The sequence below is a fragment of the Pectinophora gossypiella genome, chromosome 27, assembly GCF_024362695.1.
Source record: "Pectinophora gossypiella chromosome 27, ilPecGoss1.1, whole genome shotgun sequence".
Taxonomy (NCBI): Eukaryota; Metazoa; Arthropoda; class Insecta; order Lepidoptera; family Gelechiidae; genus Pectinophora; species Pectinophora gossypiella.
This window is the reverse complement of record NC_065430.1, coordinates 4130474-4158420: the sequence shown is the minus strand read 5'-3', so window position 1 is coordinate 4158420 and position 27947 is coordinate 4130474. Positions and strand designations below refer to the sequence as shown.

Below are 27947 nucleotides of genomic sequence, written 5' to 3'. Positions count from 1 at the left end.
TTGATTTTTATTTATTTAATGAGCTATTCAGTGATACATATAGATTTGTATTATATTTTTACCCACAGTTAGGCAATGCAATCCTAATCTCGCGAGATCTCGTATAATTTTTCGAGATCGATCCCGAAGCATAACATGACGACATCCCATTCGAGATTGATGGGATTGGGCGAATCTCCTTGAGTTATACTCTTTGGTTGGAATATGCTGATTTCCAAAGAAAACTTTTTAGAAAGTAAGAAATATAAAAAAAATAGTTAGTAATATTGCCATCTGTATTATTTTTGAGGAATTTTGAAATTTTGTCCCTCATTGGGTCCGCCACATCATTCCCAGCTCAGGCCACATCGCTACTCCCTCAGGCGGTGATTGGAGTGTAACTATATTTAATGTTTATTCAAATTACTTACTTATTATAAAAATGTTTTAATTAAATGTTCTACGTATAAACGAAGATTTTACTTAAGTACTATTAAAACAACGAGGTTCGTGTGACAGCGATCTTTGTGTTATTACTCAAATTATGTTCAGAGGCACAACAATACATTCACAATAAATAATATCTGCTGATTACAGTTTCAGATTAATTATTAATTACTAATATACATTTGGATTCGTTACAGTATTAACGTTCACCAGACAAACATGTTAACCGGAAAGTAGAAAAAGAACGGGATGACAGATGTAAATCGAATCACAGAGTGAATAGACAAAATGTTGCCATATAGAATAAGTGTTTATGAGAATAGTTACATCTAATTCAATAAGTACTACTAGAACGTTAAAAGTGATTACAACTTTGTGAATCATGTGACCTAATATGCAAAGCGATTGTTACATTTCAAAGTGTTGCCAATTAAACAGAAAACATTAAGAAAATAGGCACTAAATTATGTGCACGCAACTCTACTTTTAAATGTCTCAAAGAACCTAATTCTACGGCCTATAGTCCCCTTTAGGAAAGACGCTAATATAAGAAATCTTATCCCCAACCGGTTTAAAGCTATCCCCAATGGTTACACTATTGGTGTTGCCAGCTTTATCGCCTTTACCCTTATTTTTATTCTTCTTCCGTAATCTGGCAACATTGTTGAATATATTCTCCTTTTTCTTAGGCTCTTCAAAGGCTTGCTTTTCGGGTACTATGTCTATGGTTTGAACTTTGTTTTTTTCTTTCCGCTTGTAGTAGAACACTTCCCAGGCTAAAGTTATCATGGCTAAACCCAGGCCGAAGAGTGTCGCTATAAAAACACCTCCTGTGAAGCAAAATTACATTTGTAAATGAAAAAAAATGTAAAAAGAAAAATGTCATAAGACACTATACTTTGACGTTATCGTACACGCGCATCTGTGTGACGTCTGACGCCCATACGATTGAAGACTAAAGTAAGACCTAGGGGGGGTGAGGTAAATTTTCCCCGGCTATACAGGTTACACTGGGCGCCATCCCACTCGCGTCAGACAGAGTACTGCGGGGCGGAAGGCAAAAGGGAAACCACTGCCCTATTTTTCCCTAAAAAAGTAGCATGGAGAGTAAATGCTACACCGACAAGAGCGTGGCTCATAAATTGATGATGATGATACAGGTTGTGAGAAACTGCAGTAGTTTTAGGCGGATGAGACGTTCGTTATGTAAACAATGACGATTCAAAATGTATCTATGGTACAATTTGAATTTCGTGCTAGGGTCGATTAATTCTTTTAAATATTCTTCCTCTCAGACGACGACGCCCTGAGCCGAGGTTCGCGCCCAACTGGGCACCCTTAGGCCTGTTCTCTTAAATTTTGTACCGGGTGAAGCCCTCAGCGCTCCCCATTTACCTGGCCAAGTAGTTAATGCCATCCGCGGCAAATCTACAATAAGTCACGTCAAAAAAAAAGTGCTATGCTGTGATGGAAGACGCAACCTCTTACCCAAACTCTCCAAAGTGATGCCTTCGGACTCATCAGCATCTGGACAAGCTTGTCTCGCCGTTTCATTCCAATATCTGAAAAAAAGTATAATTAGTCTTGCCCAGGATCGACAGCCACTCGTGGTACATCATCATCATCATCATCAGCCCATAAACGTCCCCACTGCTAGGGCACGGGCCTTTCCTATGGATGGATAGGGAGATCGGGCCTTAAACCACCACGCGGGCCCAGTGCGGATTGGTGGTTACTAACGACTGTTAATGCAGCCAGGACCAACAGCTTAACGTGCCTTCCGAAGCACGGAGGAGCTCGAGATGAAAACTTTTTTTTTTGTGGTCACCCATCCTATGACCGGCCTTTGCGAAAGTTGCTTAACTTCAACAATTGCGGACCGAGCGCGTTTACCGCTGCGCCACCGAGCTCCTCAACTCGTGGTATACCGGTGTGCTTATCACTCGGGGAGCGCCGCGCGCCGGTTCGAACCCCGGTAAGGGATTTACACTAAATTATTATTGCGTATGGCAGACAAAAATAAAATATCCTGCGTGGATCAAATATAAAGCTTAAGCTCCCTTAACCAAGTCTCTGCTGCATCCGTCACACAATGCAGCTTGGCTATACCACCTGGGAACCGGTGTAGAGGGCACTCGTTCACTATGTGAGATATGGTTTGATCCGGGTGACCACATTCACAGTATGGCGACTCCTTTAAGCCCCATTTATATAGGTGATGGTTACCAAATTATTATTTTTTCTGAAACTTACTTAAAATTAAATTAGATGGTGTGTACTGGAATCCACACCAGCCCGCTTAGCACCGTAAGCGCGCGACCCTTTCTCGCCTCGACATACGTCACCCGTCACTCTCTCACTGTACTGCACAGAAAGAGACAGACGATCTCTGTCGCGGCGAGAAAGAGTCGCGTGTTTACGGTGCTAAGCCCGCAGTTTTAATATTTTTTTAAAAATTTTGTCATTCTTTGACACTGGCAGATATGGTTGTAAGATTAAGTGACCAAAACAAAAAGAAATGTCGCCTTTACAGAGACGCGAAGAGGCTACCAGCCGTGGTAGCCCAGATGGAAAAACGCTTGATTCTCACTATAAGGTCGCAGGTTCGAATCACGAGCCTAAACCTATGATTTTCAAAGTTTTTCGAATTCACGTTTGGATTATATAGGAGTACCACGTGCTCAGCGGTAAAGGAACATCGTGAGGAAACACATTGGGCTGGTTTTCCTTTCGCGGGTTGGAAGGTCAGACAGACAGTCGCTACTGTAAAAAACCGGACCTGTCAAATCGGACCCCGTGAAAAACGGGATAACGCTAGGGAGATGATGGCAGAGAGATTCAGAAAGAGATGGAAAGAAACAGAAACAAAAAGATGCTGTCAGTGAGAGTCAAAGATACTCACTTGTTGGCCAGCATCTCGAGGAACCGTTCCTTCTGCAGCTCCAACAGTGCCCGGGAGAGGTTCTCCTGCAGCCGGGAGCCCTGTTGCACGGCTATGGCGTAGGGCTGCTCCGCGAACATGTCACCCACTTCGGTCAGGTTGCAGTTTCGGGTTACCTCATACCTATGGCCAATGCGAAAAGAAGTTATCACATCGTCCGTCATTATGCGCACTGCCAAGGAGTGGAATTCTCTACCGACTTCTGTATGTCCGAATGCATATAACCGGGTGCTTTTAAGGCCAGAGTGAACAGGTACTTTCTGAGCTCCATCTTAGTCCTCGTCAATGCCTTCGGGCAAGTCTGGGGCCAAGAGCAAACCCATCAAAGATGTAACAACCTCCATGGTCCAGTGGTTGAACGTTGCGCTCACGATCCGGGATTCGAATCCCGGTGGGGATATTATTATATTACAAAAAGCACTATTGCTATTTGACATTTGCATTGCGCACTTACTTTTATATGCACAAATGTCAAATTGAATTATGCTTTCTTAGATGAATTGCTTCTGCTTTTTAACTCCCCTGAAATGTTTGTTGTCGCGAGCTGATTGGCCGCCTATATGGCTAGAGTGATTGAGTGCTAATTTACTCTGGTCACATTATTTATCGCACCTGATTTCAGCCGAATCGTGGATGAAGGCAAAATCTGCGTCGGCATGGTCGTTCACTTGTTGAAACCCAGTTTTGGCGTCCGGGACGGGACCTGGAACAAAGATACGTAGACAAACTTGGGACCAATTTCACCATCATCTCCCGTTTTTCACAGGGCCCGCTTACCTAATTTGAAGATTTGACAGGTCCGGTTTTTTACAGAAGCGACTGCCTGTCTGACCTTCCAACCCGTGAAGTGAAAACCAGCCCAATACACGTTAGGTCACATACCGAAAATGCATTTCTCGGGAGTGTGGCTTGTGGGGCCTTGGGACGAATTTAAAAACTAATATTCCATATTCGCGCTCTCATAGTTTGGGAAACCCTGGTCTAACTAAGGCATGGTATGACAAATGGTGATTAAAAGTGACAGCTAACATTTCAAGGTTAGCCCAGCTGAAGTCACCCCACCCTGCGTTGCCATTTCGTAAAAAACAATTACCCAGACCAATGTTCTTATATTTATTAATTTTGAACTTTTAGTAAAAGATTTACTTATTACACTTTTAATGATTTTTATATATGTGACAAGTAATAGTAATTAAATACATTAGTCAGCTGTACTTCACTTATTATTATTATGTTACTTAGAACGTTGGAGATACCAATTTAATGGTAACACAGTGGTAACACTTACGTCATGAAAGGGCTAGCAATGGTGGCTTGTCATAGGATTGAGCATACCTCTGGCTCTGCCGGCAACCGGTAAACAGGATTTATATCGAGCGCTTCGACCAATAAACGATACGAATGCTATCTACGTAGATGGACGTCAAACGGCTATTGGTTGAAGGCCTCGATATAATTCACGCCGCGCGGTTATCGTGCAGAGCTTTTTTGTTTTTTTTTTTACCTGACTTATGGTAGATTTGCCGCAGATAGCATTAACTACTTGGCCGGACAAATGGGGAGCGCTGAAGGCTCTCACCCGGTACGTTTAAGACAACAGGCCTGAGGGTGGCCAGTTGGGCGCACCTCGGCTCAGGGCGACGTCATCAACCCTAGTGGGTCGATAGCGCTTAGCGCTGATTGAGGGAAATCGTCGACCACACTGGCGGGGTCGGTATCGGGTCCTGAAGTGTTTGGTGTCGCGAGCTGATTGGCCGCGTCTACATATAGCTCTGCTAGAGTAATCGGGTCGTCGGGATCGTATATTACGTCCTTCGGACGCCGGACCGTGCGGAGCCTACTGATCTACTTATGCCATGGTCTAAGGTACCTGAAGCGTTGATAGCCAGCAGGATGTGGCCATACTGTTCCCTTATAGGGTAGTCCCACACGCGGTACTGCGCTTGGTCGGATGTGGCGTTCAAAGTGATCTCCTTCCATACCCTGGAGGAAAAAGAGCAGCGGCATTAAAATGGCCACATAGAAGCAATTCATCTAAGAAAGCAATATTGCTATTTGACAGCTGTTTGCATTGCGCACTTACTTTTATAGGTATGCGCAAAAGTCAAATTGCAATATTGCTTTCTTAGATGAATTGCTTCGATGTGGCCATTTTAACCCCTCAGTTCGCGCCGTTTATAACCTGCGTTTGCGAGACTCTCTAAGGGAGCTGTTTAAAGAAATTAATATACTGACTTAAATGCAAGTCAATATACTTATAAATATATTTATGAAATCATAAAAGTATGACCGTAAAAATATATATCTCCTTCCGAGAAACTGTGAATAAAAAGAAAATTGCTATCGAAAATTCTAGATTGAGTAAATTAATCTTTTTTGGGGTTATGTATACGTTTTTACAATAAAATACCAAATAATAAAATAAAGCTCATGCGAAGCTTACTTTATGTAAATAAGCTTATTAAGTATAAAGATTAATGATTACTTACCTAAATGATAAAAATGCCTGGTACCTATTGAATGTGTTCCTCTAGTTATTAAATAATTTGTAATGTATACCTAAATTGATTTTACAGATGTTAATCTCAAGTCTCAGTGCTTCAATATAATCGCGTTTAAATCAGTCAAGTTGATAAGTTATCCCGTGATCATGGCACTTGCAACAGTGTTGAAATATCGGGAGTCTCATATCCCTGACTTAAACGCGGTTAGAACCCGTTGTTATGTATTTTAAGCGATTATATTTCAATAAGCGATTAATCGATATACAATACAATACAAGAGGTTTTTCTTGCAGCTTCGTTTCCCCGGCTATACAGGTTGTGAGCAGTGCCGTAACTAGGGCGGTGCCAGCGGTGCCCAGGCACAGGGCGCAGACCCTGGAGGGGCGCAGAAATGACCAGACCAGTATCTAGTTTTGTTTCATGCATGGTAGTTAGTAGGTACATTTTGTTTTATTGCGAATATGGTGTAGACGCGCCCTCTGTACTATCTATATGGCATTTTTCAAGCGATCTTGAAACAACAACACTTGTAAAGGTGGTTTTATATTTTGTCTGATGTGTCGTGACGTGACGCGTCAGAACGGTATCGGTTTCATACATTTAGTACTAGCTGGTGCCCGCGACTTCGTCTGCGCAGGATTAGTATTTCGAACAATATGTTTATAAATTGTAGCCTATGTGTTATTCTGAAGTATAAGCTATATTATTGTAAAGTTTCATTAAAATCCATTCAGTAGTTTTTGCGTGAAAGAGTAACAAACATCCATCCATCCATCCATACAAACTTTCGCGTTTATAATATTAGTAGGATGGTAACGTTCACACTAGTGCGTAACGTGTTGTGTTGTGATGGCTTATGTATGGAACCGATACAGTTCTGACGCGTCACGTCACGACACATCAGACAAATATAAATCCACCTTGTCTTGCTCGCAATATTACATACACAAACAAAAGTACCTATACCGAAACTATGAGACAATTTCTGTCTATATTCATTTGAAGGGCGCCACTTCTAACTTAGAAGTTCTAAGCAAATCTGTCAATCTAGCTGAGGAGATGTACATATAGATCACGTCACGCTGTCATTGCTGTCAGCCACATTCATTGGTCCTCCTTTTATCTTTGATTTTATTCATTAACTACGTGCGGCGTTACTGACGCACTAGCGTGCGAGAGATAGATAGAAAATTCATGGTTCGACAAGAGTGAAAAGGATGACTTACAAAACTAAACGATTCACAAACGTTCCAGCGTAAGCAATAGATACAATAATTTCTGAATTAAAATGGCGATTCGAAAAACTACGCGACATACACCACTCTTTCGGTTTTTTGACCGTAAAACACATAACTACATATTCGGTTGAAGAACTAAAAAAACATGCAGCTGATTTGAGTATCAAATATTCTGCAGATATAAATGCCACAGCATTTTGGGCCGAAATAGAAACTTTGAAGAGTCAAGTTGAAGCGACTACATTATTTGATAAATGTGAATGTCAGTCAAGTATGGGTCTTCTCAAAGCTATAGTGGAACTGGATTTAAAGGAAATGTTTCCCAATGTAGTAGTCGCTATAAAGATATTTTTAACGATGCCAGTGACTGTAGCTTCCTGCGAGAGATCATTCAGTAAGCTCAAATTAATAAAGACGTACCTGCGCTCGAGGATGGGCCAAGAAAGATTGTCTGGCATAGCGATTTTGTCGATTGAACGCGACATAGCACGGCTCTTGTCGTATGACAATGTAATCAAGGACTTCGCAATGAGAAAAGCGTGGAAAGTAAATCTTTGAGTAAGTAGGTAGCTGTCCTTTTTTTGTGATTACAGTTTACCTTAGCCTTGGGTCTTTACTATCGAGTACTTTGTGTCATTTCTGTATTTGAGCAAATATTTTTGAATAAACAATTTTTATCTTAAAGAAATCTACTAAGTACCTATACCTTCGTAAACAAAAAATAGATAGATTTATTTTTATGCACATTTGTCCACTTTATTGTCAGAGCCTGGTTAGAGCATTTTTCAAGGGCGCAGTTTTGAAAGCTCGCACCGGGCGCATGAAAGGCTAGTTACGGCACTGGTTGTGAGAAGCTGCAGTAGTTTTAGGCGGATGAGACGTTCGTTATGTAAAAATTGACGATTCAAAGTGTAACTATGTTACCAACTGAATAAAGATATTTTTGAATTTGAAATCGATTACTGGGCAACACTACTGGGGGGGTGATTGTCCGAACTTACCTGTAAAGAGTGTCTTCAGCAAACTTCATGTTGATGAAGTACTGATGGATGGAGGAGCCTTCCACCACCGTGTAGTTGATGCGAGACTGCCTCGCCAGCTGCTCCAGGGAGGACACTGGGGTCTACGTACAAAATGAAAGACTTTCAAGGCTACGTTCCCCGAAAATAATATAGATGGCGTTGTCCAGATTTAACATGATAATTACCTATTTTCTCATTACTCGGGTAAATATGTACATATGTATACTCAGGCCTATTTACCTTCGAGGTAAGCAGACTATTGAATTCTATTTGCTCGGGTTCACTACTCGGCTACATAAACAATGTACTTATTTGATTCACATTGTATAAAATAAAAAATAAATAAAATAAAATAATTTTATTTCAGACAGAGGCCCATATTTGTTAGTAAAAACAAAATTTAATTTAAATATATGCTAGGCCCGCCTGACGCACTAGGCACATCCATATGTGCATGTACCCAGTGCATCATAAGCGGACTATCTGGCTTATCGCTAATTACCTTCAGGATGGTGTTAGCGCTGGCACGCACTCTATGCATAAGTGAGAAGACACGCTTGCGCAAGACTGCTTAAAAGCCATCCGTGTGAGCTTGCGCAAACATGCCCGAAGCGCTACAAAAACGTGGCAGCCCCAACATCACACTGAAGGCATTGTTGTTGTCGTGAACCATATATAATCATGTAAGGTCACGAATTATCTGAATTCTGAATCACATTCCAAAACTGAAATGTGTCATAGTTATATGAAATACCTACGGGGCAAAATACCCACAAATGGGCAACGTGTCCATAGCTGTGTGAATATAGGGTAAAAAACCCACGATGTTAGAATATGGGGTGAAACCCCGCGAATGGCTTCCAACCGCCCCTTACAGCCATCCCTGTCCACCTGATTGAATTGATAAATTCATCTGATTACCTGATAAATCACCACAACGATATTACCTACAATGTTTTACTGTTTGTTTTACTATCCGTTTTACTGTTTACTGTCTGTTGTTCTCTTTATCGATTTGTATCGGATAATACAAATATAGCATAACTGATATCTAAGTAATTAGGAAAATATATAAGTATTAAAGACTTAACTGAATATTCTTCCTGCGCATCGACAGGAAGTCTGATAAAACTGTTGTTGAATGTTATATCTGAAAATACACTGTTATTCTCTGATCTGTTTCTGAATAATTTGAATATTCACTGATTTCTGTTCTCTGCTCTAATGCACCTTCTTTTTTTTTTTTTTTTTTTTTTTTTTTTATGGCAATCGTCCAGAAATGACATTTTTGCCAGCGTCACGTCGATTATTATGTGACAAAATAACGGATTAGTTATACTATACATTACGAAATTGTCAAGAATCACTATGGAGTTAGTAAACTATCAACCCAACACATTATAGGTGGTTAATTGGAACAAACAATCATTATAAAATATAAAGATATAAGTATTGAGAAAATATTATATACAACGAATTATAGTTTAATATTATTAATAGTACAATAGTTATCAATGGCCTTGTATATATATTTTTCTCTTGAAAATAAGAGGCACAACATGCTGGTGGGGAATTCAACGGGGATAGATTGCAGATTACGGTAAAAAGAATTTCGGTTATATAAAGGGCATTGGAAAAATATATGGTCCAATGAGCCTTCGTCATATCCACATTCACAGAGTGATGAGTCTCTAATCCGGATTTTAGCCAGATGTAATGGAGAGCAACAATGACCAATTCTCATCCGAATAATTGTAGAGGTGATCTTTTTACTTAGTTTAATTTTGGAAAACCAAGGTTTAGCTAAGATCTGTGGTTGGACCTTTACATATGAGGTTCCTTTTTTTTTTGAGGAGGTGGACCAGCGGGCAGACCAGGTCTTAGAAAGGAATTTGGAGGGTAAGTGAGTTAAGTCATGAGAAAAATTAATAAAAGGGAATCTATCCCCACAGACCACAGCCTCTTTTGCTATTTGGTCGGCACGTTCATTCCCAGGGATCCCAGAATGGCTAGGGATCCACATTAGTTTTACCTGGTAGCCTCTTGCTATACATAAAGAAAGTTTATCTTTTATTTGAAAAATAATAGGGTTCACTAATTTTAGAGAAAAAGGGTTAGCCTGTAAGGATTGGAGGACACTACGACAGTCTGTGTAAACTTGGCAATACTTTAATTTTGCAAGTAAAATATATTTAATTCCTTCGAGGATAGCTAGACATTCGCCAGAATATACAGACGTTTCGGGAGGGTATTTAATTTTTTGGACAATATTGTATTGAACATGATAAACTCCAATACCCACACAGCCTTCTTGGGATAGTTTGGAGGCATCCGTGTAAATAGAATGCCATTGACGCGAATTTGACATTATTGAGCATCGGACTAATTCGGTAGACAGAGGGTCAGACTTAACAATATCCAAGTTTAGAGAGAGGTTTGGGAGGAGAGTTACCGTTTCATAGGGATATTCATATAAAGGAAGTTTTACAGAATTATATGAGGGGGCTTTAATTGATTTTAACCTACTTAGGCTTTTAATTAGGCAGGGGGATTCCTTATGTAACCAATATTTTGAGGAGTTGAAATATTTTGTCAGAAGTTGAAGCTTTGGGAATAGTGGGTGGAACGAAAATTGAGATATACGGAAGAGAAACCGGTCCGAAAGGAATTGACGGCGAAGGTCTAATGGAGGTTCGGCACATTCTACCTGAAGGGCAGTAATAGGACTAGACTTCATGGAACCGGTTATTATTCGGAGGGCCTTAGACTGAATGTGATCTATTTTCTTCAGACCGGCTTTATTGGCGGGGTCCAGTAGAAAGGTACCGTAGTCAAGTTTACTGCGAATAATTGCATTATACATTAATCGAAGGGAGAAGGGATGTGCACCCCACCACACACCTGATAAACATCGCAGAATATTTAGGTTCTTTTCGCATTGCGCCGCCATATAATCAAGATGGTGAATACCGGAAAGCTTGCTGTCTAGGAAAATACCTAAGAATTTTATATATGGTTTTACTGGGATTATGGAGTCCTCAATACTGATTGACACTTTAGGGATGTTCCTTTTTCGAGAAAAGATGACGATGTTACTTTTTGATGGAGCAAGTTCTAAACCATGTTTATTAAGCCAAGAGTTGAGAGTTTGAAGACTATTGTCAACATGGGTAGCAGCTGTAATAATGTCATTGTTAGAGGCATAAATTAGTATATCATCAGCATATTGTAAGATTCGGCAGAGACCTACTGAGTTTTCCAAATCATATGTATAAATGTTATATAGGAGAGGACTCAATACTGAGCCTTGGGGAAGGCCTTTCCAAACAATTCGTTTAGGGCTAATAGATGGGTCATCACATTTAAGGGTGATGTACCTTTCAGATAAAAGGTCCAACACCAGATGTTGCAACCTCACTGGGATTCTCAGCTGTTGGAGTTTCTCCCTGAGAAGAGGAAGTTGTACGTTGTCATAGGCCGCTGTTATATCGAGAAAAGCACCCACGACAGATTCATTACGCGTAAAAGATAAACGGATGTCGGAAGTAAAGATGCTTAAACTATCCATTGTACTATGGCCTTTCCTAAACCCATACTGAGACCTAGCCAGAGAATTACGATTTTCTACAAACCATTCTATTCTATTTTTTATAAGATGTTCAAGTAGTTTGGTGAGTACTGAGGACAGAGCTATGGGGCGATATGATCGGGGATCATCTGGATCTTTACCTGGTTTTAAGATAGGGATTACAATTTGAGATTTAAAAGATTGGGGGATTTTTCCAGATGTTAAGATACAGTTACATATTTGAAGGAAATAGTTAAGTATGAAATCAGGAGAATTTACGAAGAAGGAATAAGGGATACCGTCCTGTCCTGGGGCAGAGTCTTTAACAGTTGACAAAATGTTTTTCAGTTCAATGATTGTAAAAGGTTGGTCAAGAGGATCAACAGATGTAGGGTAGTCGCGAGGTATCAATTCTAATGAGGAAGGGGCATACTGAGGAGCGAGGATATCCATATATTTTTCAGCCCATTCGGGGGAGGTTGGGCACGTGTGGTAGGAGGGGTTTTGTGAACCACGGAATTTTTTTATATTGCGCCAAACTACAGTTGAAGGGGTTTCAGGGGATAATGCGGAGCAGAAACTATTCCAACCTTCCCTTTTTTTGTTTCTGAAGAAGCGTTTCGATTGGGCGATAGAGTGTTTTAAATTTATGAAGTTGGCCGTAGATGAGTCCAAACAGTAAGCAAGTTCACAGTTTTTGCGTTTTTTAACAACTTCAGTGCACTCTCTGTCCCACCAAGGAGGAGACAGAAGTTTACCCGAAGAGTGTTTCTTAATGGGGAAAGTTTCAGTAGCACATAAATTGAACAATTCTATAAGTGAGTTACAGCACAACTGTAGTGACTTAGGGTCAATAGCAGGCAGGGATTCCTTATTTTTATTATTTTTAATGGATTTGTAAAATAGATTAAGGTCATTCTTATTAGTTATGAATTTAAGGAGAGGGGATTTTGGAGGAGGGGATTTAATTTTAAAAGGGAATTTAATAATTAACGGGAAATGGTCACTGCCAAATGTGCTATTGAGGCGTTCCCAGTCGGCCAAAGTAGCCAAGTCAGGTGAGCAAAGAGTCAAATCTATTGCACTAATTGACTCATTTGGACGAGTAATCCGTGTGGATGATCCATCATTAAGAATACATAAGTTCAGAGAGTCAATGATGTCCAAGAGATGTTCACCTAAAGTGTCCGTTTTACTACAGCCCCATGTTGGATGATGGCAGTTCCAATCTCCCAAGATAATTAGTGGAGGTGGAATATTTTGGATAATTTTCTTAATATTATTGAGGATGATACGAGAAGGATAGGGGATATAAATAGAAATAAATGCTATGTTTTGGATTCGAGAAGCTGTAATATAAAAGTCTGAAATAGGTTTATTTATGGGAATAGGGGAGTGTTGGAGGTGATCCCGTATATAGAGGCCACATCCATCATGGCCATTGATGGCATTGTGAAGGAGACATACAAATCTTGGGATATTAAATTTAGAGTCTGGCTTAAGCCAGGTCTCAGAGATAGCTAGAATGGCAGGATTGTACTTATTAATAATATATATTAATTCATGTTTTTTACTTGATATACTTCTAGTGTTCCACTGAAGAGTCAAAAGATCCATTATTATTATTAAAGGAGGATAAAAGAGATAACAAAATTGGGGCAGCGTGGGACATCAAGTTAGAGGTTTCAGAAGATGAGGAAAGGGACTTAAAGAAATTTTTAAAAAGAGAAATTAATTCTTGGACAAGCTTGTCTTTTAAGGAAGGAACAGATGAAGTGTCAAATATGGGCCCTCGAGGAGGTAGTTGAGGAGAATTGATAATAGATTGGTGGGCAGATTTATCATATTCTTTGCCTAGCTGGGGATGAGGCCGGGGTGATTTCAAGACAGTTTTCTTATATGAACGGGAATTAGGAATGGGGGCTGAAGACAGAGCAGTAGCATAGGATTTTTCCCGCTTAGGGAATAATCTGGAGGCTTCCATATAAGAAATGTTAGAGTCTGCCATAGACTTTTTAATGTTACATTGTCGGGAGTATTCTGGACAACTCTTAGAGTTGGCCGGATGGTCCCCAGAGCAGTTTAAGCAGGTTATATCCTGGGCACCGCAACTGTCTCCTGTGTGACCATCCCGTCCACACTTAAGGCATCGGGGATTTGACCTGCACTTAGATTTAGTGTGGCCAAACCTACAGCATTTGTAGCATTGCACTGTAGGGTATGTATATAATTCAACAGGTAAGGAGTTGAAACAGAGAAAAATGTTACGTGGGAGGTACTGGCCATCAAAAGTAATAAGTACTGATTCTGACTTACACCAAGAAAAGGAGCCATCTGGTGAGTTTTTTTTAAAATTAAGTCGTCTCATTTTGATAGGAGGACCACAACCTTCGGGGACTTTAATAAGTTGGATAATTTCCTCATCAGGTAAATCTTTTGGGACTCCTCGTACAAGGCCCATGCGGGTGATGTTGAAAGACGGGATATATGCTCTGAGTTTATTGGCGGTTAGGGTAGGAGACTCAATAAAAGAATTTGCATCAAATGCAGAGTGGAATGCCAATGCCATTTGGTTTCTACCGACTCTTTTGACCGAGCCTTCGATAATGTTTGGAAATTCTCTTATTCTTTTATATAGGAAATTTCCAAACGTTACAGGGTGGAGAGTCTCACCTGAGTTCAGGGAACTGGATTCTCGAGACACATGCACGACGAAAGGGCCACGATCATTGTTCCCATATTTGGAACGGCCTATTTGGGAAAGGAGGAAATCCTGGGATTGGGATGGTTGGGAGCCGGGTTGTGTTGAGACTTGAGATTGGATCAACGCTGGGTGTGGAGTTGAATTCAACAAGGTCGGTTTGCTAGCTGGGAGAGGAGGGAAATCCTGGGAGTCCATTAAACGGGAGTCTGGGAGTACTTGTTGTCCCGCCGGGATTGGAGTGTCAGCAATAGAGTGGTTCGCAAGGGAATTCAAAGATCCGGATGACAATCGGTCAGAAATATTAGCGTCCAATTCAATTAGCGAGCGAGAGCGGGAGGTAGATCGAGAACGATTTGATGAATGGCGGTCCGATGATTCATTATGATGTCTAGAACATTTACCCTTACATTTTTTCCTTCTATTAGACTTACAATCCGAGATCATACCCTGAGAGTTCCCCTCAGTATCCAGGATTGCAAAAGATCCATGGTACCCACCACCCGGATCATCGGGTGGCGGCATGTCCGCCATAGTGGCGGGACGCCGAACACAAAATTATATATAAAAATATTAATAAAAATACAGATAGGATGTACACAACACTAACCCAACACCAAATATTAAACTAACTACAATATGAAAGTGATTCTTGACAAAAAGAAAAGATAATTGTTAATAAAATTAAAATAACGGAATCTCACGACCGACGCGCATCGACGCTCAACCAGCTATCACCTTCTTTTGTTCTCGGAAAATTATTTAGTTTTTTCGTAATGACAGCCCGCCAAAAGCATCAACTTTTTTCTGGCCAGTGTTGTTATGACATAAATAACCTACAAATCGATGAAAACTCACTCGAGTAAAAATAAAATCGATATGATGCATTTTAATATTATTATGAATTTGAGGCTTTTTGGCGGGAAACGGGAACGGGACGGTTCCTTTCTTCATTGGATAATCTAAATAATCAATACGAAGTGGTGTTTTGTGGTTAATGATCGCATTAAGTTAGTCGGAAGACATTCGCGAGTGTTATTATAGTGGAGTATTCAATAAACAAAGTATATCTGCCTATTTTCGCTTCGTGGCAGGAAGCCGCTTCATAACTCAAAAGTTTATGCGGACTTTTGAGTTAATTCGTTTGGGGTTCGGAGTAGGAGTCTACTCCGAGGGTGGGGGCTTAGGTTTCATCATCATCACCTTTCATCATTTCATTAATCATCAAGAAAAAAAATACGTCAGACATGGCTGTATGGGCATAGTTCCCTTTGCCTTACCCTTCGGGGAAAACCAAAACAAAAAAATAATATATTATGAATTTGATTATTTAAATTCGAGAACTGATTACAGTTCGAGACAGTTGTATTGTACTCGGAGAGCATTGTAAGCCCCCCGCGTGAAATCAACCCACAGATTGTAGGTGTACATTGCTTGGCAGAAGGCTTTAAACAATGTTAACTTCTGCGCTACACCGTGCAAATCTGCGTGCTAACATGTTGCAGCGGACTGCCAACGCTTCAAAAAAAAATTTTTTTTCAAAATTGGCTTACAAAGTTAGCGCTTTTTGAACGTCAAAAAATTAAATTACATATTGGTGCTAATTCCTGTAAATACCATCTAATTTTATTTTAGGTTATATCTGTCATTTTCTTATCCGCCGAAAAGGAAAGGGACGGGTAATCGACAAGCATAAAATTTATGGAACACACGTCAATTTTAAGCACAAATCTAAAACAACCGTCTAAAAATTCGCCCGGGTTATTCATTTATTTACTCATTCTTCCTAAAATTAAGAGCTGTCAATCATCCGTCCCTTTCCTTTTCGGCGGATAAGAAAATGACAGGTATAACTTAAAGTAAAATTAAGAGATGTCTGCAGGAATCGGGGCCATTATGTAACTAGCTGTAAAACTACTACCACATCGGAATCTGTAACGCTGAGGGAAAGACGTGGCCAGAAAACCTCCCAGCACAGGGCCCTAGTCCTACTGTTTCATGTTTTCCTTTCTTTTCTTTTTTTTAATCCAGTTTGTATTACTTACACAATTTATAGACTTAAATACAATGGTTCTTTCCCTTCTCGCTCTTCTTTCCCTTCCAATATCGGGATCATCGTTCAGTTTCTCATTCACGATGTGTCCGAGATACTTAAAGGACGACACCCGAGCTAAGGGAACCTTATTTAAATATACCGGGGGAACATTACTTAACTTGCGTACTTATATAATTATTAATTATTTTTATTTTATTTTATTTATTATACCTTTTTTTTCACGACATTACAGTGCCGAAGCGCTAATGCGCCGTGAAAGTTAAATAGAGGCACACGCAGGTGCCATTAATAGGGCATTACAAAACAGAAATCACAAAAATCACAATAAGTACTTAAACTAAAATTAAATCACCTTTCACTCATCATTCATAGCCTCGCAGAACCTCAGACACTTACGACACACACTCGTCCATTCACTACCTATATTGCTTCTCTTTATTTTGATCAGAATAATAATAAGTGAAACATGTACTAATTGTGTCTTGGTGTTATAACAAGGGTCATCATTTATACCCAAAAGCAAAGTTTAAAAGATGCATATTTCTGTTATCCATGAAATTAGAAGTTTAAACGAAGGGAAATCTGAACAGCGCCACCTATATTGTTTTTGAGGAATGTCCCTCATTGTATAAATCATATTTTTTTTTTATTTATTTATTTATTATTATTAAGCCTTAAGTATAACATTAGTTTAAATGCAATGTCCATGAATATGAATGACTTATACCGGGTGTTAGTGCAATCGTAACGAATATTAAGGGGGATGATTCAGACCATGATTTTGAGTTAATATCAAGCGGAAAATACCGTCGTTAGAAAATTCCACTGGAAGTTACCTCAGAATAATGACCTGAATCAACTCTCTCAGTATTTGTTACGGTGTCACTTACACCCCATACAAGTATACACAAGTTGCCATACAAGTAGGTATGGTTAAAAGTGACATTGTAACGAATACTGAGGGGGATGATTCAGACCATGATTCTGAGTTGATATCAAGTGGAATTTCCTGCCGGAAAATTACTGAAACTTTTACTGTATTAATTATGTTCAGTTCCATGGGTTTGCAACGGGAAATTCCACTTGCTATCAACCCAGAATTAACGTTTGAATCACCCTTCAGAGTTTTATTTACCATGTCACTAACAACCTGTATAGTCGTGCTGATCTATGTGAGTTTTTGTGTTTATTACCTGCATCCTCTCGACGGTAAGGAAAGCAGCGAGATTCGCAGTGAATGTAGCCAGCATTAGGACGACAAACAGCCAGTAAGCGGCTACGAGGGTCCTCCCAGAGAGGGCCTTCGGGGCCTCCCCTCCTCCTTGAGGAGTGAAAGATGTGAGGGCGAACCAAAAACTCTCCTTCAAGGTGAATTCTCTGGAGAAGTGAAGGTTGGTAAAACATTTGAACATCTTGAAGAAGACAGAGATGCCTAAACTCTATTTTAAGGCCAATGTTAGAAGATATAAATGCATGGGATTAACTGTCTGGAAACCGATATTAGGCAGTCAAATTACTAAATTGTATAACAATATTTTATGTTTTTTTAAAGAACGTCTAAGGCCCTGTGCCGAGGTGTTTCTTGCAGCTTCTTTTCCCCGGCTATACAGGTAGTGAGAAACTGCAGTAGTTTTTGTTTTAGATTCAAAGTGTAACTATGTTACCTACTGAATAAAGATATTTTTGAATTTACCTTTCTTGCTTGCCATAATAAAAAAAGCATACCTAACAATTATACTTAATAAGTACATAATAAAATAGAAAATTTAACAGCGTGGTCGGACTTGAGTTTTATACAATATTTTTTACCCGACCAAGGCAAGAAAGAGGGTTATAGACTCTGAGATCTCACCGGCAGGGGTACGGGTACGCCTCAGGATTGTTCCTCGCGGAGTACGGGGAGTACTTATCCAGCAACCATATCATGAACCCTGTGAGGACGAGCGCGGCCACGATGCTCAACCAGACTTCCGTGCGAAGAACCGTCATGAATTTGAAGAGGGAGGTCTTCCGGATTGGTTTGCGGATCACTGGAGACAACATACAGTGTTAGAGACATCGTACCGAATACTGAGTGAGATTGTAGCAGAGTACAAACTCTGCACATACTGGCCTTTTGTTCTCACCATCATCATTTTAAATTACGAAATTCTCATTCCATTCCATTCGCATTTCCTTTCTTTTTACTCTCTTTTGACTCACTGCATCCCCGACCTTCATAAAAACAACAAGTGTATTATACTATTTAGGGCCGTGCCCTCTAATTCCTAAGTCTTAAATCTTTTGTGAAGTGTGTATATTGTGAACTATGTATATTCCTATCCTGTTTGTGAAGTGTTTTTAATAAACTGTATACATATATTCCTGCTTGCTTCTAATTTATCATCGTTATCACCGATCATTCCCCTACTCTGCCGGCACGTCGGGATACCATATCCTCACCACCCAGCGTGCCGCAAGATGATTCACACCAGAGACTGTTGTTAGCCCAAAACCCAACATCAATTAACTCCCACAACACAAATAAGAATAGCTACTTACCAATCAGGATGCCGGTCTGGTCGAAGTATGGCGCCACGAAGTCTATAACCTCTTCTCTTTCAGCTGTCATAGTTAGTGCTGCTACTGCTAGGTCAGTTTCCTAAAAGACAACATAAATCATATACTTACGGATTAATTGTATATGGCCGTACTTTTATAACACACTTGAATGATATCAAAAATATACAGATAAGGCTCATAAAGTTTCTGGTAAGCAAAAAAGTAATGAAAGTGTGTAGTGTAGATTATAATCAGTTATTTCCTGTATGTCAAATTTTGCCTGTGGATATGAAGGTTGAATACTTAATTGGGTTAGAGCATTACTATAGCGAAAAGTACAAAGTAACCGTTAAAAATAAATACAATACAAGAAGTGTAAGAGAGAAAAGACTGATACAACCCAAAACAAATAATTATTATGGAGAAAGAATGTCGTCATATTAAGTGCCAAAAATATTTAATAAAATAAGCTTGTTAAGACAAAATAATAAGTTAAGTAAAAATCTGTTAAAATTAAAACTAAGAAGTGTATTGCTCGATAGCTGTAAGTAATATATTATTTGTATAAACAATTACTGTCGGTAGGTAAATTAAGATATAAACATATGAGCGCTACTCGCCATCAAACTTCATAAGTTTGGCGGGGATGATCTGTAATCTGTAAATCTACCGTTTAAGTTTTTCATTTAAATAAATAAAAAAAAACTATAATATAGTATCACATCATCTTACTTTCGGACAATCTGGTGATCAGCCTATAATGTCCTGACCAAATTAGGGGTCACAAAGTAATTTCTGTGATATTTCCCTCCGGGATTTGAGCCCGGCACCTCCGGAACGTGAGCCTAACGCTCAACGACTTCCTTGGTCCAGTGGTTGAGCGTTGAGCTCAAGATCCGGAGGTCACGGGTTCGATTCCCGGTGGGGATAAATCACAAAAATTACTTTCTGGTCCCTAGTTTGGTTAGGACATTGCTGGCTGATCACCAGATTGTCCGAAAGTAAAATGATCCATGCTTCGGAAGGCACGTTAAGCCGTTGGTCCCGGTTACTACTTACTGGGGTAAGTAGTCGTTACATGAGCCATGTCAGGGGCCTTTGGCGGCTCAATAGTAACCCTGACACCAGGGTTGGTGAGGTTGGTACTCCACCTCACAACCCACACGATAGAAGAAGAACCACTGGACCACAGAGGCCGTTATTAATTACCAGTGAATAATGCTTACCCCTTTCACAAGGTCCCCCACCACGCCATTCCAAGTACCATTCGGTAGTTTCTTTCCGAACCCACCAGATTTTGGAGTCACTATTTCGTAGTCAAAGTTCATTGCCTGAAAACACACTGTAATATTAAAGATAAGCTTAATATTCTTTTGGTGAATACCAAAACCACCACTAGGGTCGATTAATTCTTTCAAATATTTTTCCTCTCAGACGACGCTCTGAGCCGAGGTTCGCGCCCAACTGGGCACCTTCAGGCCTGTTGTCTTAAACGTTGTACCGGGTGAGAGCCTTCAGCGCTCCCCATTTGTCCGGCCAAGTAGTTGATGCCACTTGCGGCAAATCTACAATAAGTCACGTTGATAATGCGTTGTCCCACTTTAGGACTCTGTCGCACTAACATATTTTGACATTTAGCGAGACTTACAGTTCAATTTGTCAAAAAAGTGAATGTGACATGGTATAACTCCCGGCAAACTTCTTGAGCATCGAGTGTCGTAGTGGGGGAAAGTTCGCGCACGTACACAAATGAACTTTTGATTATTTTCTTAACTTCATTAAAAAAGAACAATTATTATATTATTTAATTATGAAAATAAAACTAAACTTATATTATTATAGTTTAATAAAACTTATATTAAGTATATTATTATACTTAATAAAAAACTAATCGTCAGGTAAGTATGATATTCCTTCCATGAGATTGAAACCAGCAATACCCGAGCTAGTGCTAGGGTTTGGATCTGTAGACATAGACCTCGTGCTAGTAACTAATTCTTAAATTTAAAAAAATGAGCAATAACAAAAAAATCTAACAAAAGAGCAATAACAAAAACGTGACAGTTTCACTGCACGCAAGTGTATTCGGGAGTCAAAGGGACGAAGACAGAGTGCGCGGGGGAAGTTTCGACTGATCTACCAATAGCCGGTCGATGCGGTATTCACCCGCCCCCGCGCCCCGTACCGCACCACCAAAGAGATCTAAAATTCGGTTGTGCGCAGTCAAGGTCGATACTCAAGAAGTTTGCCGGGACCTATACCAAAGTGTATATTAATGCTCGTGACCGTACTTATTACCTCAGCCAACTTAGCAATGAGATCTATGCAGTATCCCTCGTATATCGGCTGTCCATCTTCGTTGTACATTAAGTCTCCAGTGTTAGGGTCCATTTTGTGCATAGTCCATGGTACTCCCTGTAAAAAGAGTATTTTTTAAATCTTTCTAGTGTCATCATCACCAGCCCATTAACGTCCCCACTGCTGGGGCACGGGCCTTCCCTATGGATGGTTAGGGAGATCAGGCCTTAAACCACCACGCGGGCCCAGTGCGGATTGGTGGTTATTAACGACAGGGAGCAACGGTTTAACGTGCCTTCCAAAGCACAGACGAGCTCGAGACGAAAACTTTTTTTTGTGGTCACCCATCCTATGACCGGCCTTTGCGAGAGTTGCTTAACTTCAACAATCGCAGACCGAGCGCGTTTACCGCTGCGCCACCGAGCTCCCTTTGCTTTCTAGTGTAAATGAAACGAAACCAGCCAGGTAAGTGAGAATGTGGCGTCCTAATTAAAAAAAAAAAAAATTTTTCTTTAATGCCTACAGCCCTGTGCGGTTATTCTAGCAGCTACTTACTTATCCTCCTAGGAACAGTTACTTACAGGAGCAGTCCCAACTCTAAAGAACAGCTTAATCGGCTCCAGTTCAACGCCAGGGAGTAACTTATACTCCTCATCGGCAGACCAGCTGGCTACCGTCTGCAGACCCTCGTCTGGTTTGATGGTGGACAGGACGAAACGAGATCGGAGATACAGGCCTGACCTGCGAAGAAAAATATGATTATGATAACCACGTTAGGATGACGACCACCACCGTATGATCCTTCTAATGAAACCGTATGATTCATTTATTCTTAGCGATCTTCTTCTATCGTGTGGGTTGTGAGGTGAATTACCAACCTCATCAACCCTGGTGTCAGGGTTACTATTGAGCCGCCAAAGGCCCCTGATATGGCTCATATAACGACTACGTACTTACATAAGTAAGTAGTATCCGGGACCAACGGCTTAACGTGCCTTCCGAAGCACGGATCGTCTTACTTTCGGACAATCAGGTGATCAGCCTGTAATGTCCTAATCAAACTAGGGACCACAAAGTAATTTTTGTGATATGTCCCCACCGGGAATCGAACCCAGGACCTCCGGATCGTGAGCCCAACGCTCAACCACTGGACCACGGAGGCCGTTAGCGATGGCATGCCAGGACAAACCCAAGACGGTTTATTGGTATGTCTGCATTATTCCATGTATATGTACATTTGTTTGGTTAAATTAAAAGAAATATGAACATCCTCTACGCTTTTTCTAATTGTTTTGTGAAAAATGTAATGTGATGTTATTGTCTTGTTTTTGTGTGTGGCGTCCTTTTATAATAAACAATTTCTGTTCTATTCCATTCCATGCCATGCCATGCCATTCCATTTTATACTTATAGCACAGGTGGTACCTATTGTAAGTGCCAGCAGTGCTTTAAAATTGTTAATCTCCTAATATAATCATATAATTGTACCTATTAGTTTTTAAGTTGTTGGAACCATAAATACATTTTATTAAAAAAAAATTACTTGCAACAAGAGTCCACATGGCCGGACAAATGGGGAGCGCTGTGGCTTACCGTTCCCCGTCCCAGTAGAAGGTTGTATCGTTGCTTAAGTCGGTGTCGTCAGCGAACTGTCGGTACAGTCTTTCGCTGGTCGCATTCATGGTGCTCCCGAAGACATCGCACTCCACTCGAGCGCTGACATGTGGTAGCTCCACCTCCAGTTTGGAGTATGTTTCCATGATGTACTGGATCAGGGAGTTGAGTGTGTACTGCTTTTTCTGGATCGAAAAAGGGAAAAGTGTTTCGATTGACTAACTCGCTAACTGACTGACTTAATAGCTAGATGAATAACTGGCAGAATATCCGGTTGAATTACTGATTGATTGGCTGGGTAACTTGTTAGCTATCTTGCTGACTAACTGACAGACTGATTATCTGATTGACTGTCTGGTTAACAGAGTGACTGATTGACTGGCTGGCTTACTTGCTGACTAACCGACTGACTAACTGACTGACTGATTAACTGACAAATTGACCGGTTGAGTGGCTGGCTTACTTAATGACTGACTAACTAATTTACTGACTGGCTTACTCGTTAGCTATCTGGCTGACTAACTGACTAACCGATTGACTGATTAACTGACCAATTGACTGATTGACTGGCTGTCTTAGTCGTTAGCTATCTGGCTGACTAACTGACTGACTAACCGACTGACTGATTAATAAATAAATAAATCTTTATTTACTCTCACAAAAAGTAATGCCATTGTAATTAACTGGCAAACTGACTGATTGACTGGCTGGCTTACTCGCTGACTAATTATCAAACCGACTAACCTGCATATCAGCAGAGCAACAGTCCTCCCTCTGTCCAGTAAGTCGGCAACACTCAGCAGGGTCCACATGGAGCACCATGGCTGCCTGTTCTATAGCAGTCTGGTCTACAGTGGATGAAGAGTAGTCAGTGAACAGTAGGTTCCAACGGTAGTCGCGGCGAACCAGCTTCTCTTTCACAGCCTGGAAGGAGATACGATTTTTTATAAAATTTTTTAATTAATAATTAAATATAAAACAGTTCAACTAATTCTGTCAAACACTATAAGCCTAACCTATTAAAATGGTTCTGGGTTAACAATCTCTTTACGGATGCAATGCTAGTGCAGAAAAGGTCTATCTCAAGATCAGTAGACGCCTTGTTGAAACTATTACAATGCTCTAATTATAAAAGTGTTACTACAGTAGTTTGTAGTTGCAGGCGGCAATGTTAGGAGTGGTCTCTGACGAAAGCGTAGCTGGTTAGAGCGAATTCTAAGCTTATTGAGTAATTCAGGGCTGTCAATCCTACCTCTAGCTAACCTTACATGGTCGATATGATCTCGGCAACATTTTACATGAATTCCTTTCTATGCTGCAACACTCACCCTCCTGTAAGTGTCCATAACGAAGCCCCCTTCGCCCACGACCGCGTAGAAGCTGGGTTCAGGGCGCATGGTCTTGAGCGCGCGGGCGGAGTCCCTGGTCAGCCCCGCGTGCACCCACACGCGGATGTTGGAGGCGCCCAGCAGCTCGTACAAGGTTCTGTCCACGTCTGCAAGGATAAGAACGGTTATACACACGCCGTTAGGCGTCAAACTAAATATGACATCTAATAAGACACGACGAATTTATTAAAAACATCATAGAAGGATAGTGTTGTGGACTGTATGTTCAGGATCTCGGGGAAATAAAAGGCTCGATCAAATTTCCAGATCAGCTCCAAACTAACTCGTTTGTTGCGTATAAACAACCACCTTAGGTACTAATTTCGATATCACAACTAGTGGATGTTCACGTGTCGATCGTATAGCTATCTTTTTCTAACAGTATCGCCGTCTCGTTCTAGGGGCGGCGCTTCCTTTGCTGTCCCTTTTTAGCGGCGCCGTCTCGCTCTAGCGGCGGCGTCCGCTACAGATAGCTAGAAGGAAAGAGAGGAAGGGGAAGACCAAGAAGAGCTTACATGGAACAGATTAAAGAAAAGATTAACGTCGTGTCTTATTGGGGAAGTCAAGGAATTGGCCTTTGATAGACTGGAATGGAAAATGTTACACCGACAAGAGCGTGGCTCTTAAATTGATGATGATAAACAAATACATCTATCGCGCGCGCTGCACCCCGAGTCTAGCTCGCGATTGAAGACTAAAGTAAGACCGAGGGGGTGAGGTAAACCTAGCTCAGCCGCTGGTGGGGAGCGGAGAGTTGCCGTTCTATACGTAGTATTATTTCTTATTCTATTTCATTCACCAAACTCACCACTCTCAGTCTCCATTATAAGTGCTGCATCAGTAGCGTTCCTGGTTTCCAAGTAGTCGTCCAGGGCTCTGATCAGCTGTTGCGAGCCTAGAGCCGTGTGTACTATTGGGAGACCCGTGCTGGCTACTAGGGTCTCTAGTAGTTCCCAAGGCGACCAGGAGAGGTCCACTATGACGGAGACACCTTCGGAGACCGCTGCGCACACTGGAAGGAAACGTCAACTGCGGGGTTCAAACAGCGACATCGAAGCAATTCATCTAAAAAGTAATATTGCTATTTGACATTGGGCACTTACTTTCGATTACTTATTTCTTTTTCTATGCTTTTGCGCTAATGTCAAATAGCAATATTGCTTTTGGGTCGTTCTTCTTTTTTATCGACAATGATCTGTCTTACGTACTGCTTTTAATAAGTTATGTTTTAGAATTTTATTACATGTTTCCATTGTCGAAAAATATAGTTATCTTATTATACTCAAAATACAAGCAAAATACTAATCGGTTCCTCAATTAGTTATTAACGTAGCTTCATTGTTTTTCACAAAATTTTGTGACAGAGTGGTATATTTAAATGCTGTCTCCGATGAAAAGGGCCACTCTCACAATATTTTTTGGAATGCGCCTGCAAAGAAAAGTATGGTACCAAGATAAAGAAAACCACTAAATAGTCCTTTACGGACAGATCTTTATATGATGTTTTAAAATATTTATTGCCGTTATAATTTTAAAGATGTTAAGTCCGATTAATTCGGAAAATGTCTTTTTATTGTCGATAAAAAAGAAGAACGACCCTTTTACATTTTTTCCCAATGTGGCCTTTTTAACAATTTTGTGTTGGATTTACCTCTCTGACTAACCCATTGCGATATAGTCGTCAGCTTATGTAGTTTTCACTGCCAATATAGCGATGATATACAAGCAGGTTCAAAATTCCTTTTTTTTTGACGTGACTTATCGTAGATTTGCCGCAGATGGCATTAACTACTTGGCCGGACAAATGGGGAGCGCTGAAGGCTCTCACCCGGTACAACGTTTAAGACAACAGACCTGAGGGTGCCCAGTTGGGCGCGAACCACGGCTCAGGGCGTCGTCTGAGAGGAAAAGTATTTGAAAGAATTAATCGACTAGGGTCGATAGCGATAAGCGCTGATTGAGGGAAATCGTCGACCACGCTGGCGGGGTCGGTATCGGGGTAATTCGAAAATCCAGTCAATAAAGTCCAAAAAAAGAAAAAAGTACGTTGCATGTAGCTGTCGTCCTCTTGCTCCCGGTCCAGAGGGACCACGGTCTCCGACACCCGGACATCTGGATGCGACTCCTCGGAGACCCTCAGGGCCAGGGATACCTGCTGGGCCAACTCCGGTTCGTGGACCTCGATGATAAACACTGTTGGATGAGATTTTAATTACATACTTTGATGACCCTTGGTCTCACGATCTGGAGGTCCCGGGTTCGAATCCCGGTGGGGATATATCGCAAAAATCACTTTGTGATCCCTAGTTTGGTTAGGACATTATAGGCTGATGACCTGATTGTCCGGAAGTGAGATGATCCGTGCAGAAGGCACGTCAAGCCGTTGGTCTCGGTTACTACTTACTGATGTACAGTCGTGAGCAATATAATGTACCCACTTTAGCACTCTGTCGCACTAACATATTTGACATTTAGTGAGACTTACAGTTCAATTTGACAAAAAAGTTAATGTGACATGGTACCAATGTGTATACGTATTAATGCTCGTGGCCGTATGTACGTAGCCTTTGGCGGTTTAATAGTGACCCTGACACCAGGGTTGAGGGGTTTATTTTATTTATTTAGATAGGTATACCAACAGTACACATATTGTAAAGTTATACAATACAAGTCTTAAATTAGTTTTTGTATATGTGATCCAATTACAGGTACACACAACATTCGTAATTACAACAACAAACTTATATATCTAAGTGTATATATATTTATATATAATTAAATATGTATAAAACTTAAACAGAAATTAACTTCTGAATTAAAACAGCCATAAATCTTCTTAGAAAACATAAGAGTTAAAACTATAACATATACATAGGTATACAACAAAATTAAGTAGTGTTGGAAACAAATGAATTAAAATTAAAAATACAAATGGGAAAATGTACGTTATGAATTTATGATGATACAGAGTTTGTAACATGCCTCAGTATCTTAGCTTTCAGTGTGTGAATGGAATCATGGAAAATGTCTAATCCTTTATTTTAGAATTTAACAGGTTGTATTCGTCACAGATCCTTAATATTGGCGAATGTGAAGTGAGGTGAGGTGAGGTGAGGGGTTGGTAAATCCTTATAATTTTTAAATAACATAGGACCACGCCTTCATCCCTGATAGAGATATCATCTCCCAGAGATCTTTCAATATAGATGGCTTATTTAGGTATAGATGAATTTCAAGGTCAAAAATCGATAATAGTCATACTGTCGTTAGTTCGGTAACAGTACTGGGTGCAAGATGTTGCAACGTCGTCCCACACCAAATTGTGATGATGTCTTGCCACTGGTTGCCTGGAAGAAATTGCTGCTTAGCAATAATGCTGCCAGATTGTACTGTAATTATCTCTCGTCCGTGTGTGTAAAACTTGTTCTGTATGTTGTGTGCAATAAAGTAGGTAAGTAAGTATATTTAATATTGTATTTGTAGTAGATAAGTAGGTATTATACTAACATTTATGAATGTTGTGTAGATTTTTATTGCTAAGTAGGGTACTTACCGAATCTCAAACTCAACTCCGAAAGCACACATCCCAAATTCAAAAGAAAAGTCATCAAAAATAAGTAATTAACATCCATTTTTAATAATTATTGCAA

The 27947-nt window shown here is 40.4% G+C and overlaps 1 protein-coding gene across 1 annotated transcript; it reads right to left on the bottom strand.

Annotated features, from left to right (window-relative positions):
- LOC126378738 (glutamate receptor ionotropic, kainate 2) lies at nt 1-27882 on the bottom strand. Its single transcript, XM_050027119.1, has 19 exons — nt 27851-27882; nt 27559-27644; nt 26344-26490; nt 25106-25309; nt 24238-24404; nt 23654-23833; nt 22889-23094; nt 21877-22036; nt 21296-21412; nt 20224-20328; nt 18998-19097; nt 18309-18486; nt 17650-17833; nt 8111-8232; nt 5238-5350; nt 3980-4070; nt 3329-3490; nt 1915-1988; nt 1-1256 (listed from the first exon to the last, which is right to left on the bottom strand). The coding sequence occupies exons 1-19, from the start codon at nt 27880-27882 to the stop codon at nt 937-939; spliced, it is 2748 nt and encodes a 915-aa protein (XP_049883076.1). The 3' UTR covers nt 1-936.
- Nucleotides 27883-27947: the final 65 nt, after the last annotated feature.